This window comes from Toxotes jaculatrix, chromosome 19 (genome assembly GCF_017976425.1).
Source record: "Toxotes jaculatrix isolate fToxJac2 chromosome 19, fToxJac2.pri, whole genome shotgun sequence".
Classification (NCBI taxonomy): domain Eukaryota; kingdom Metazoa; phylum Chordata; class Actinopteri; family Toxotidae; genus Toxotes; species Toxotes jaculatrix.
In genome coordinates, this window is record NC_054412.1 from 10,641,698 (window position 1) to 10,654,754 (window position 13,057).

Here is a 13,057-nt window from a genome sequence, read left to right on the forward strand (position 1 = left end):
CGGAGCTTATGAGCCCGTTGTCACAGGGAGCCATGACAGAAACAAGCCTAGGTAAGATCACTTCAGAAACACACTAAAAAAAAAAATGTCCATATGGAAGGCTAGAGTTGAGATTTTTAGCAAAAGTATGACTTAAATGCTTGCATGTGCTGGACAGAGGACTCAAAGTTGTTATTTTAACAGGATCTGAAAGCTACAGCCTGTCAGGTCAGAGTTGCTGTGGTGATATCTGAAATTAATCAGAAGACAGACAGAGCACAAATAATCATTTTTTTCAGAGAATCAGCTGCACTGATACAGGTGTATAAGTAGTGGGATGATCTGTTGAAATGTTTGTTGTTCTTTCTGTAGTTCAGCCTGTCTTCCTGGTTTTAAGTTTCAGCATGGACCATTTCAAGTGTGCTCGCTCTCTTCTTAAAGTGACGGCAGCCGTTCAGCACATTCACAGGACAGTCTCTTTGTAGAAATGGTGGAAGAAGTAATCAGATTCTTCTCTTAAGTAGCATATAGAAGCACGCCATTACCCCTAAAAACCCTGTATTCCAAATTTAGTTAATTAAAGTTCAGATATATTGTATTAAATATATATACCAAGAATAATAGTACTCCTGAACTATATTGACACCTTTTAAAGTTTCATACAATACAAAGTGAAAATTTCTGATAAATAGTAAGACCAAAGGACAAAATGAAAAACCTGTATTTCCCATGATCCAACTAAGTAGCATCTTTTACTACCCTGAAAAAGCCCATATCTTTCAAACTCCATGCCATGGTACATAACATGAGCTTTTTTGTTAAAAATTTGTAGTCCTGGGATGCTCCACAGCTCAGGCGTTAAATCACCAACTGTGAACCACAACATCCCTGGTTCAATTTGGTGACAACAGTTTTAATCCAAGGTTATTTAAGGTGCCGATCATGAATCACAGCATCCCTGATGTGGTCATCCAGTTTCTCTCCCTTCGTTTCCTGTAATCACTCTACTTTCAGCTTGCTAATAAAAGAATAAATTTCATAAATATTTAGAAACTGAAGTCTCGAAGCCCAGACCAAGATAACCCTCAGGGCATTATTTGGGTTTATTTCCCATAACGGGTGAATGAACTTAGTTACTTTCAATTAGCAATAAAAATGTAGAACATGCTCAACTTAAATCATCATGTCTTTACTCCTCCCAGGAATTTCCGGTGTGGTGTCGACAATCCTAAAAAGTGCTGCAGCAGGTTTTGCGTTTGGAGAAGCTGCAGTATTTGCAGTTGATTCCACACTGACTGAAGATGGCATCCTGTTGAATGCTGCAACTGTGGCAGCCCGTCGAACCAGTTCCACAGGTGTCGGGGTAGTCACGGCGTGCCTCGTGTTCACCTCAGCGCTCATTTCTCTGGGAAGTGGTTTCCTCCTTGCTGCCATGGTGATGAAGCTGTTGACCAGAGTTGGAGTGAGGCTGCCGTGGTTAGTGGAGGCCATAACTGGGGCCTCTGTTGTGGTGGGTGCTGTCGCTACTGGAGTGTTAGTGGGCATCCTTCCACCATGGATCTACGTTGCGGCCCAAGCTGTTCTCGTCCTTGTAGTCTACTCATACTCTAATATTAACGACATGACCACAGCTCTGTTAATCATCTTCACCACTCTCTATCTCAGTGTTGTATACGGTAGGATGGGTGTCCTACTTGGACTCTTCATCATGGGATTGACTATCAGTGTCCTTTGTGCCCTACGAAGGGCCCTGACAGAGAGGATGATACAAAAACCACAATCTAAGACCGGGTGCCAACTGCTGGAGAGGATATTTTTCTATTCTGTTTGCGTGGGAATTCTGGGATTTTCAGTGGGTTTAGTGGCAGGTGAGGCAGGAGAAGGGTCAGAGGCAGAGGTGGTTTTGATTCTGAAGTCTGTCCTCTGGGTGGCGTTTCTGTCTGCAGGGCTGCTAGGAGCTGGCCTGGGAACGGTGGCCATGGTTGGGCTTGGGCCAGAGGTGGCTGGGAAGGTCTCTTTGGGAGCTGCTATAATATCATCAGTGTCCTTGAGAGCTATTCTGCAATCAAGCTCTTCTATAGGGGCCCGCAGCAGCATGGGGGCAACGTTAGGAGCAGCTACAGCAGCGGGGGTGTCACTTGGAGCTGCAAGTGTAGCAGCAAAACAAGCCTTCGGATCTAGAAATTCAGCTTTAACAGTTTTAGGCTCCGTTGCTGTCAGTGCAGTTCTGGCCACACAAGGTGTAGGACTGAAAGCCACTCTGCTGACAACATCAGAACTTATAACCATCACTCTTGTTGCAGTGGGGGCATTTGTTTTGGGTGCACCGAAGAGCCCGTTCCACACTCAAGTGAATCTACAAAGGGGCCTTCTCATGGGCTCAGAGCTAATTAAAGAAATCGGCATGGAGACAGTCACCGCAGCAGCAGCACCTATTGGAGCTGGGGCACTTGGGGCTGCAGCGTTAGGCACCGCAGCTCTTGGGAGACTGGGGACTGTGGGAGTTCTGGTGGCTATATTGTTGGCTTTGGGAAGTACACTGAGTGGCATGACAGGAAAATCACCACCGACAACAAGTGCACACAGAGACTGACCTGCTGGTCACTACAATAATGTCCCCGAACACAAGGCCAAACACTTTGTGAGTCTAAGGAGACAGTTTGCGTGGATTTCCACGCGCATGTATGTATGTACATGTAGTTGCATTGCTGCATGTGTACACTGCAAAAAGTAAAGTTTTACGTTACTTAAAATTTTGCCCATTATGTGATGCTCTTTTTCAGATTTTTTTTGTTCGTTTGTTTTTAACATAAAAATCCTTTTTACCATTGTTCAAACCTGACAGTTGTGTCATGTACATGTATTATTGTCACTACCAGTATTTGATAAACAGGTGAGAAATGTTAACCTGGTGTGTTTATTCACTGATACACTGATCCCTGAGAAAACACAGGACTCATTACCATTAAACACCAGAGAATGAAATAAATTGTCAATTAGTTGACTTTTTGCAGAGTAGCCTTAATGATCTCTTTTCCTCACTTCTTCGCACCATCACTGCCACATTTCCCAAGACATGATTACAAGCTGGCAGTTACTTTGGTTTCATCTTAGCAACAGTAACAGAGGACTTGCTGTTTAGAAGAAAACGGAGAGGGGAGGGGGTGGGAGTGGGAGGAGAAAGAAGCAAAGAATAATATCAGAAGACAGAAGAGCATCTTAGAATAGATTATGTTGTGGAGAGCTCACTTTGAAAAGTCATGTAATACTCTTTGAAGTGATTTTATGTTGCATGATGATGGATATTAAGCTGATGCTCAGGGTTTTGCTGGTCTGCCATGATGGCAAACAGGACTTCAACTGCAACAAGAGGCTACAAAAAGTTTTTCGACAGCCTTAGGACAACAGTCTCTAAGAATCCTCTGTATTTTAAGCAGTTAAATAGTATAATTATATGAAGAAACATGGTAATAAATTCTCGAGGTAAGAAACTTTTCATGGTGGATATATGGTAAAACTAGTTGTTGGAAGTGTACTCTTCACCCTGGAATACGATTATTTTCTGCACGAAATGTTTTTAACTCATTTGGATGGATTTCTTCACTATTCACTAAAAGCTTGATAATGTAATTATTTCCAAAGCACAAAGATGGGACACATCAGGACTTTCCCGTGGATTCTGGCAATTTGTGCACTTCAGGAATAGTAACATGAATCAAGAGGATTACTTTCATTAAGCCAACATGTCTCTGAACCGGGTCCACACAACAGACACGGAGCAGTCTGCAGAGTACTCTGCGGAGTATTCGGCGCAGGTTCCCAGTGACCCGGGTCACGGTGCGGGTCGGACGCGCGAGATGACCGTGATCCAGTCGAGCTGCTGCCGCTGCCTGCCCCGCGCGGTGCGCCTCACCTTCACGCCCGAATCACTGGAGAGGCTTTATCAGAGCTACTTCCGTCGCCAGAGACAAGAGAACCTGCTGGTGCTGGTGATGTTTACCGCTCTCTTCAACAGCTTCATCATCATCATGTGTGCCGTGGTGTATACTGAGGACAAACTGGCGATGGTGGTGGTGGCAGCGGTGGGGCTGGCCGCGGACATTGTCCTCTACTTGCTATGCTGGTTGCAGAAGCTCCCAACCTCACCTGTCTCACGCGGAGCCGTGCCGTATATACTGTGGCTGATGATCACCGTCCACGTTTTATGTTACATGGGCCTGAACTACGAGCGTTTCCCTCAAGCCAGCGACTCAGTGGGCTGGCAGGCCTTCTTCAGCTTCTCCACCTTTCTGACACTGCCACTGAACCTGGTGCCTCTCCTGCTGCTCACAGCCCTCTCTTCTGGCATACACACCTTGGTTTTGGGGGTGACTGTTGCTCAGAGGTTTGATGACAACCTGCAAGGGCCCATGCTGGTGAGACAGGTAAATGTGGCCTCTCAGTAAAGTGACAAAAGCATTTGGGGGGTATTCAAGGTTTAAAAAAGGTAGGTGTGGATAGGAACGGGGAGGAAGGAGGAGTGCAGTGGGAAAGGAAAGTGTGTTGTTACATGTGTCAAGATATCTGAATTAATGTAAGTTTAAAAAAAAAAGATTTATTCATTTCTACATTTTCCTATTTTTTTTTCTTTTCTTTTCATGTGAATTCAATATTTACATTTTAAGACCTTTATTTTGAAAGGCCATTCCAATCTGCTGAGTTTATCTTGAATTTCTCTCTGAAAAAGAAATGTGCCAGCTTGGTTGGAAAACAGTTAAACAGTTAAATAAATTTGCTTCTGAAGACGTTTAGGCAAGAAATACATACATTCAGCATTTATCTTCAGTAATTTAGAAACAACAAAGTTTGAGTTTAAAAGAGATTAGAAATCTGTTTCCACATAGCATCATAAACAATGCATGCAACGTGTATGACCCCATACACACACAAACACACATTCTCTCTTCCTCTTCAGCTTTTAGCCAACATCATGCTGTACCTGTGTGCCGCCATTGTCGGTGTGATGTCATACTACATGGCGGACAGGAAATACAGAACAGCTTTTTTGGAAGCACGTCAGTCACTAGAGGTCAAACTCACCCTGGAGGAGCAGAGTACCCAGCAGGTCAGTGGAGCACAGAAACACACACATACGTATACACATTCACACATGAATGATTTCCTTAATGAGGTAATACATGTTCTTATTTTGGGAAGACATACACATACGCACAAACACACAAATACGTGTGTGAGGTAGAACGTCCTGTGCTGCCTAATTATGGTGTGTTTTGCTCAGAGCAGGGCTAATAGGTTGATTAGAGAGACGGTTGTTTTCACCAGCAGAGGCACCGTCAGGGACCAGACACAATATGATCATCTTAAGTTCTGTGACAAGTAATACAACCTTTACCAACACTGTGGGAAAATATGATTTGACCTTTTTTTTTCTTTGAGGATATTAAGTTTTCATTGTATATTTAATCCTTCCTCATTCTGCTTACAAGTTACCATTTGATCTCCGTTTGATTTGCTTTTTTAGCATTTCTTCTTTGATCCCTCCTTTTCTTTCATTTTGAGCTTCAATAGTGTCTAAACATAATTCATTTTTAGTGCAATCAAATTGTGAATCAACTGGCAATGATACAGTGTTCTGTTCACAGCCACTACCTTTAATTCACTTAAGTAAAAAATTATGCAACCTATACTGTCGCCAGCGTATTTTTTATTCATTTAGTTCCTCTGCTCTTGCTTCCCTCTTTCCAAGATCTCGACTGTGACAACAAAGAGAGCAGACCTGTGAGAGTTGTTTAGGCGGGGGTGAAATGGTTATAGGCAGATGAGGATGGAGAGAGAAAGAAACAGAGGAAAAAGTGGAGGTAGAATTCCCAAATTGCCTTTTAATTGGGGGTTTTGGTAGAAGACAGATAAAACCATCAAACCAGAACACATCTGACCAGATGACAGGATCTCTTGAGGATCCCTTTACTGCCTCAGTCATGCTACATACACACATGGGATAGTTTATTCTTTCTGTCATTACTGAACATGGCTAAACCCACACTTTCCTTGACTGTCTCTCCATGTAGGAGGAATTATTACTGTCTATTCTGCCCAAACATATCGCTGATGAGATGCTGCAGGGCATGCAGAACCAGGCCAATCAGAAAGAAGTCCAGCAGCAACAGTTCAACACTATGTACATGTACCGCCATGAAAACGTCAGGTCAGGTTCACAAAAAAAAAATCAGCTTTTTTGGAGGACTTAAAGTGAGGATGTTAAAGGAAGTTTTTTACTTTCACTGCAGTATCCTGTTCGCTGACATCGTGGGCTTCACCCAGCTGTCCTCAGCTTGTAGTGCCCAGGAGCTTGTAAAGCTGCTAAATGAACTGTTTGCGCGTTTCGACAAACTGGCAGCAGTGAGTATCTGTTTGTATCTTACTGGTTGTTGCACTGTTCACGTTTTATATGACAGATACGTCATCTTTTCCAACTTTATGGTAAATAAATGCTGCCAAAATAACTTGAGATGAAAGTTGAGGTATCGGTGATGTGTAATTTAAATCTGCACATCCGGCCTCATTTTACAGCAACATCACCAATTGAGAATTAAGATTCTTGGCGACTGTTACTATTGCATCTGCGGTCTTCCTGACTTCAGAGACGACCATGCAGCCTGCTCCATAATGATGGGCCTCGCCATGGTAGAAGCCATCTCGTAAGTAGTGCCTTTAGTTTCCTAGTTAAGAGTTACTATGTTACTAGTTACTGTGATAAAAGGGGAGAAATTACAATTAAATTAATTAAAGTATGAGGAGATATGGGAATGCAAAATAATAGATAAAGTTATTAAAGCTGTACATTTCTTTGGAATAAGAAGAGGCTCTGGAGATTTAGAACTTGAAAAAACGTTGGATTTTTTTCTCTTATAATGACTTCAAAGATACCACATTGATCTTCTGCTTCCCCTCTTGTTCCAGCTATGTGCGCGACAAGACAAAAACTGAGGTGGACATGCGTGTGGGCGTCCACACAGGTACGGTGCTGGGAGGAGTGCTCGGTCAGAAGAGATGGCAGTTTGATGTTTGGTCCACCGATGTCACTGTAGCCAATAAGATGGAGTCTGGAGGGATTCCTGGGTAAGAGAGTGTACTGTCATGGCGAGCACTCAGATTTTTAAAATGCATTTTATTTTAATCGGTGTGTGTGCTACACAGGAGAGTGCATATTTCCCAGTCCACCAAGGACAGTCTGCATGGAGAATTTGAACTGGAGGCGGGGAATGGTGGAGAGAGGTGCGAGTACCTGCAGGAGAAAGGCATCGACACTTACTTGGTTCTAGTGCCTAAACAAGAGCCAAAAGGGCTCAATGGAAATGTGAGTGGTTTCAGGCCTAAGGTTTGTTTGAGTCAAATAAATCAAATAATAAGTATTAAGAGAAATATAATTTTCATTTTTATTTATGTAACATTAACAGCTGTTGTTGCTGCTTCTCTGCCCTCAGACACCCAGCACATTGTCCAACAGAAATTCAAACCAGCTGATCAACACCACAGCAACCAATGGGAACGCGACCTCACCCCAATCCACGCCCACTGAATCTAAACAGGAGGTGAACTATAATAAATGTTTTTATTCGTGATCCATAAACCTTTGTTGAAGTTAAGCTTCGGCTACACAGAGGTTCATATCAGTACTCATGGGTAAAGAGTGTATTGACACCCATATATATAGAAACAACCACATAATGTGTGTAATACTCAGACTTTCTCTGAAAAATCTCATGTAATAAGTGCACTTGATCATCTCACCCTTGTCTGTTTTTCTTACTCTCAGAGGCATAAGATGGTTGAGGAACAAGTGATCAACAGACGACTGCAGCAGGAGCTGCTGGAGAGAGAAACGCAGCAAATGTAGGAGAACAGGATAAATAAAAAAGGGATAAGATGAGCAGATGAGATTGGAAGGATGTTAAATTTAGCAAACAAACCTGGATACAAATGTACTCAGTTATGAAGTAATACATATACGTCCTGTGTTTCCCACAGAATGAAGGATCATAACATCAACCCAGCGTCACTGCGTTTTGTGGATGGAAAGTTGGAGGAGCATTACTCCTCAGAGAAGGAGAAGCGAAGTGGAGCGGCCTTCTGCTGCTGCATGATAGTGCTCTTTTTCATCACAGCGATGCAGGTGTTCATAGACCCACTGTGAGTTTGTATATATGATCTGTGAATTCATAGTTGAGCCACTGTGCCTTGGACCATGTTTGAAACCAGAGACATTAATTAACTTATATTTTATTACATGTTTTGTTGGAGATAGTTTATTTGTCAGAAACTGACTGAAGATGTGTGCTTGTTCTAGGTTGGCTGTGAACTATGTGACTCTCGCAATAGGAGAGGTATTGTTGCTAATCCTCACAGTGTGCTCCCTGGCTGCCATCTTCCCCAGGGTGAGAAAGCAAAAAAAAGTATCCATGGTTGCCGTGATGGGAAGCAGAATTTATTGTATATACTGGAAAAGAGGAACACTGAAAGATATTTTTATTTCAATGACTTATTCTCAGAACTGATTTGTGACTTAAGAACGATGTTAACTTATAATTACAGACCATATGTAGAGGATTTGTGTGAGAATGTGTGCTCATTTTATTTGTTACATGGGCGTTTCTGCACAACACTCAATTTTATGATGATAATAACACTGGTGTTTGTTTGTCACAGATGTTTTCCAAGAGGTTGGTATCTTTTTCATTGTGGATTGATCGCACCCGGTGGGCAAGGAACACTTGGGCTATGGCAGCCATATTTGTTCTTACCATGGCTGTGATTGCTGACATGGTACGATTCCAAAGACATCACCAAGTTCTGATACACTGCATGCATGTGTATTGATGTTTTAGGGATTGGCAATTATTTTTTCTCATGGTTTATGTAATTTTATAACAGAAGAAAAAATGTATTGTGATATGGGAGCTGTTCTGGGATTTCAATTGAGAAACCATTTATTCATAAAATAACTAGATGGAAATATATGTTTTTTTCTAATCCAGTGAATTAAGTAGCCCAAAAAATTCAAGTACGTAGATGCACAAATCTCATAAATCTACTGTAACCATGGCTTTGTACTGTATATCATCATGCCATGCAACCACAGTATGTGTTGCATCTTTCCATTTGCGTCCTTCCACTTTGTCCTCATCAAACTATCAGTGCCATTTATGTGTCTGACTACATTGTTCCCTGTGGGGTCCATTAGTTGTCTGTCTCACTGCCTGCTGGCTCATTTGTCACGGCCCCACAGGAGCAGCCTGTTACACACACTGCTGCCTTCAAGGTCTGACAGGAATAGAGGACGCCAAAGTGAACATTCATTTCTCTGTCTTAGCTGTCATTTTGAGGTGATGGTCACACTTTGAAAAAAAAAAATGCCTGATGTTTTACTGTTCCTTTTGTGGTTTAGAGTAATAACCAACATTACATAGGTTCATACATTATTATACACAGGTTCATGTTTAAACACACTGAAATTAAGAAAAAAATTTACTGAATGCATAAATGAACTGTAAATTTTAATTTGCATGGCATGGTACCCACTACAAATGTCACAAACTGTCCTAGCTCATAAAAACCCAAGCTACATCACAGGTGTTCAACCGAAAATGACTCACTCTTTTTATTTTTGATGTTGCAGTTAAGTTGTGCACCTCCATCCCTCCGGATCTTCAACAGTTCCTCTGGCCCTGTCTTGGAGTCCCTTGGTGAAGGCTGTGCCGAAAATCCAAAGCACTACAGCTTCATGGCTGTTATGTCACTAATCGCAACCGCCATGTTGGTACAGGTCAGCCACCTGATTAAACTGGGCCTCATGGTGCTGGTCGTGACAGCAACTGGTGCTGTTAATATCTACAGCTGGCGGGACATTTATGACCTGTATGACTATGTGCAGTTTGCCTCCTACAGGTGAGACATGGAAAGATCAGTGTAAATGTAAGCACAAAGACCTTTACGTGTTATCGCTAAACCATTCTCTATTGTTGTGTTTCCAGAACATCTATAGTGCCATCAAAGTACCTCATGACCATTATGATTATTGTCATGATGATTGGCTTCTACTTCTTCGCCCGCCATGTGAGTCACTTTCTCGCATAAACCCACAGTGCCACACTTTGCTGACCCATAGCCCGTCTGCTACAGCCCTGGAAGTCAGCTACCACACAGAAAACATTCCTCCAACAAGGGGACAAAGCAAATTCTCTCAATTTGTAATGGCACATATTTCTCTCCAAATGCCTTACTAACTTACTTTCATCTTTTTTTATGGGGTGTGTGTGCAGTTGGAGCGTCAGTCCAGGAAGCTGTTCCTGTGGAAGATTGGCGTCCATGACCAGAAGGAGAGAGTGTTTGAGATGAGACGCTGGAACGAAGCGCTTGTCACCAACATGCTGCCTGAACATGTGGCCAAACACTTCCTGGGGTCTAAGAAGAGGGATGAGGTGTGCTAAGTTACAGTGTCATTTAAATATGTGGGTGTCTGCGGTTCAGTGAGCATAGAAAAAAAATTATATGAGTAAGGGATGTCAGGAAGGAGGAGGAGGAAGCATGTGAAACAACATGATGCTATTTAAGTCACTCCTGCTTATACCTTCATCAGTGGTGACAGACATAACTAATCAAAAGCAACTTAAGCAACAACATATACTTTTCTTAATTGCACCATTAAAGTAATGATAACACCATTTGTGGCACCTGCTCCTCATCACAATGCAATTTACTGCACTTCAGTGCCACCTTGTGGTTTCACAATTACATATTATTGCTCTCTGGTGTATTCTAATACTCAGTGATAATGGGCTTCATCAAAGGGAAAAAAAAGCAACATAAGAGCAAACTAACATCTTCATTCATTATTCATAGGAGCTGTACAGCCAAGCTTACAATGAGATAGGTGTGATGTTTGCTTCCATCCCCAATTTTTCTGACTTCTACACTGAAGAGAGCATCAACAATGGAGGCATTGAATGTCTCAGGATTCTCAATGAGATAATCTCCGACTTTGACAGTGTGAGTTCTAGCAGTATTCCTACAGCTTGTTGCAAATTGACTCTCATCTCCCTTCTTCATGGTGTGAACAAACTGCAGAGGTTTTAAATGCCTACGACTCCCAGAGACTAAGTCATGCCCACTTTCTCCACCAGTTACTAGACAGGGACGAGTTTCGCTGCATCACTAAGATCAAGACAATAGGAAGCACCTACATGGCTGCATCAGGACTCACCCCAGAGAGCAACACCAATGGATACAGCAACCGCAAGGTGTGACACTTAAACAGCTTCTGTTTTACAAATAAACATATATATTGCACACATAACAAGCTGGTACACAGTTTTATCTCCACTAGTTCTGTCACCGGTGACGATGGCCATCATGAGAGATTTATACTGTTGTTCCACAGCCAGAGGACCAGTCACTGATTGAGCGCTGGCAACACCTTGCTGACCTGGCAGACTTCGCCTTGGCCATGAAAGTCACCCTCAACAACCTCAACAAACAGTCCTTCAACAACTTCATGCTCCGAATCGGTCAGCGCTTGTGCATGTGTGTGTGAATGTTTGTCTGTGTGCACAATTGCAAACATATAAGTTCATGTTTCCATGTTTATCCCCTTCAGGTCTGAATAAGGGGGGAGTTCTGGCTGGAGTGATTGGAGCTCGTAAACCTCACTATGACATTTGGGGCAACACAGTCAATGTGGCCAGCAGAATGGAGTCCACCGGAGTGATGGGTAACATCCAGGTAGTACACACACACCTGAACGTCTCCTATTATTACTCCCCATTTTCTCATTTTATTGTCATTTTTAAACTTCCTTTTTCTGCCCTCAGGTGGTGGAGGACTGCTACGACATCCTGAAGGAGTATGGCTTCCGCTTTATCCGAAGAGGGCCCATATTTGTAAAAGGGAAAGGGGAGCTGCTAACCTTCTTCATGAAAGGCAAAGACAAACCCAGTAGCAATGGTGGTCCAGTGACCACTACCCTTCCACACCAAGTTGGGGACCTTTCTTGACAATTCTCACCAGATAAAATGTCATTAACACAAGGATACGTCTGGACAGAATGTCCTCTCCGTTTCTCTCATATACACAGTTACTTTACCTAGATCTTTTTCATACGCACTGTAGCAATGTAAAACTTATGGAAGTAGACCAACACAACAAAATAACATTATTATGAGCATTACAGCTGTGAAATACCACTTCACCCACAAAGAAATTTAAAAACAATAACTGATTCTGTATAGTTGTAAATAATTCAGGAAAACAGCTGAATATCTCGCAGAGCTCCTGCATTAAAGATTTTATCACTTTGCACTTGATTCATAGAGTGCTATGAGAATTAAAGCTTGGAACAGGCATATAAATTACTTTTGTTGTTTTACTTTGAGCTCAGGTCTTGTAAAATAATGTAGGTTGAACGCACTGTATTTATACTGTTAATAAAAAAAAATATTTGCACCACGTTTTTGAGATGTTTTTTTTTTTTTTTTTTTGGCATGTGGTGTGGATGGTAATGTTTGTTCATGTGTCTGTTGGTCAGGGCAGTGATTGAATGTAACATGTACATGCACCTTTTATGTGAAGGCATCCGGGTTGACCAGATAAATGACCAAGTTGTGGGATTAAAGGCCTTGCATACCTATAAAGATGTTATCAAGTATTCTGACTAATTAGAAATATCTTAAATAAAGAGAAAATTCCAATTTATGTTTTAAGTGATGGCACCAGTCTCACTTGTAAGATCTGTAATTGGATTTTGTTTTGTTGGGAAAATAGAAATTAATTATCTATGCCAAACAATACTGGATGCATTCATTATGTATTCATTCATTCAGTGTAACTGGTAATTAGAACTGATTAGGGTGATAACTCTTCTAATTATGAATACAGTGGAGGTTCCTCTGGCCAATTGTTGCTTGTTTATTCATTCATTAACTGAATAATTAATTCATTTACACATAAGCCCTGCTATCAAAAATCAAAACAACTGAAACCCATCTCTTATTATGCAGACTGGCTCCCTAGAATGGTTTATAGA

General features: G+C 41.9%; 2 protein-coding genes across 3 annotated transcripts; both read left to right on the forward strand.

The window, feature by feature from the left end:
- Positions 1–7: 7 nt before the first annotated feature.
- On the forward strand, positions 8–2,970 carry LOC121199378. Its single transcript, XM_041064000.1, has 2 exons — positions 8–51; positions 1,182–2,970. Exons 1-2 carry the CDS (start codon positions 9–11, stop codon positions 2,570–2,572), a joined length of 1,434 nt encoding a protein of 477 aa, XP_040919934.1. The 5' UTR covers position 8; the 3' UTR covers positions 2,573–2,970.
- Positions 2,971–3,722: 752 nt separating this feature from the next.
- LOC121199377 (adenylate cyclase type 3-like) lies at positions 3,723–12,436 on the forward strand. Of its 2 annotated transcripts, none has more exons than XM_041063998.1 (20): positions 3,723–4,403; positions 4,934–5,083; positions 6,048–6,184; positions 6,267–6,378; positions 6,550–6,677; positions 6,940–7,098; positions 7,177–7,336; positions 7,464–7,571; positions 7,796–7,872; positions 8,008–8,169; positions 8,327–8,414; positions 8,686–8,802; positions 9,656–9,924; positions 10,011–10,092; positions 10,299–10,457; positions 10,879–11,025; positions 11,160–11,276; positions 11,417–11,543; positions 11,633–11,757; positions 11,847–12,436. In XM_041063998.1, exons 1-20 carry the CDS (start codon positions 3,723–3,725, stop codon positions 12,027–12,029), a joined length of 3,288 nt encoding a protein of 1,095 aa, XP_040919932.1. In that variant the 3' UTR covers positions 12,030–12,436. The 2 variants fall into 2 exon arrangements, with proteins under 2 accessions (XP_040919932.1, XP_040919933.1); XM_041063999.1 differs by having other exon boundaries at positions 11,633–11,746.
- Positions 12,437–13,057: the final 621 nt, after the last annotated feature.

Excerpts from the sequence above, each read along its gene's own strand:
- LOC121199378 (XM_041064000.1), top strand. The coding sequence starts at position 9 with ATGAGCCCGTTGTCACAGGGAGCCATGACAGAAACAAGCCTAG. Across the intron at positions 52-1,181 it reads CATGACAGAAACAAGCCTAG|GAATTTCCGGTGTGGTGTCG; the intron begins GTAAGATCACTT and ends TACTCCTCCCAG.
- LOC121199377 (XM_041063998.1), top strand. The coding sequence starts at position 3,723 with ATGTCTCTGAACCGGGTCCACACAACAGACACGGAGCAGTCTGCAGAG. Across the intron at positions 6,678-6,939 it reads GCCATGGTAGAAGCCATCTC|CTATGTGCGCGACAAGACAA; the intron begins GTAAGTAGTGCC and ends CTCTTGTTCCAG. Across the intron at positions 10,458-10,878 it reads GGTCTAAGAAGAGGGATGAG|GAGCTGTACAGCCAAGCTTA; the intron begins GTGTGCTAAGTT and ends CATTATTCATAG.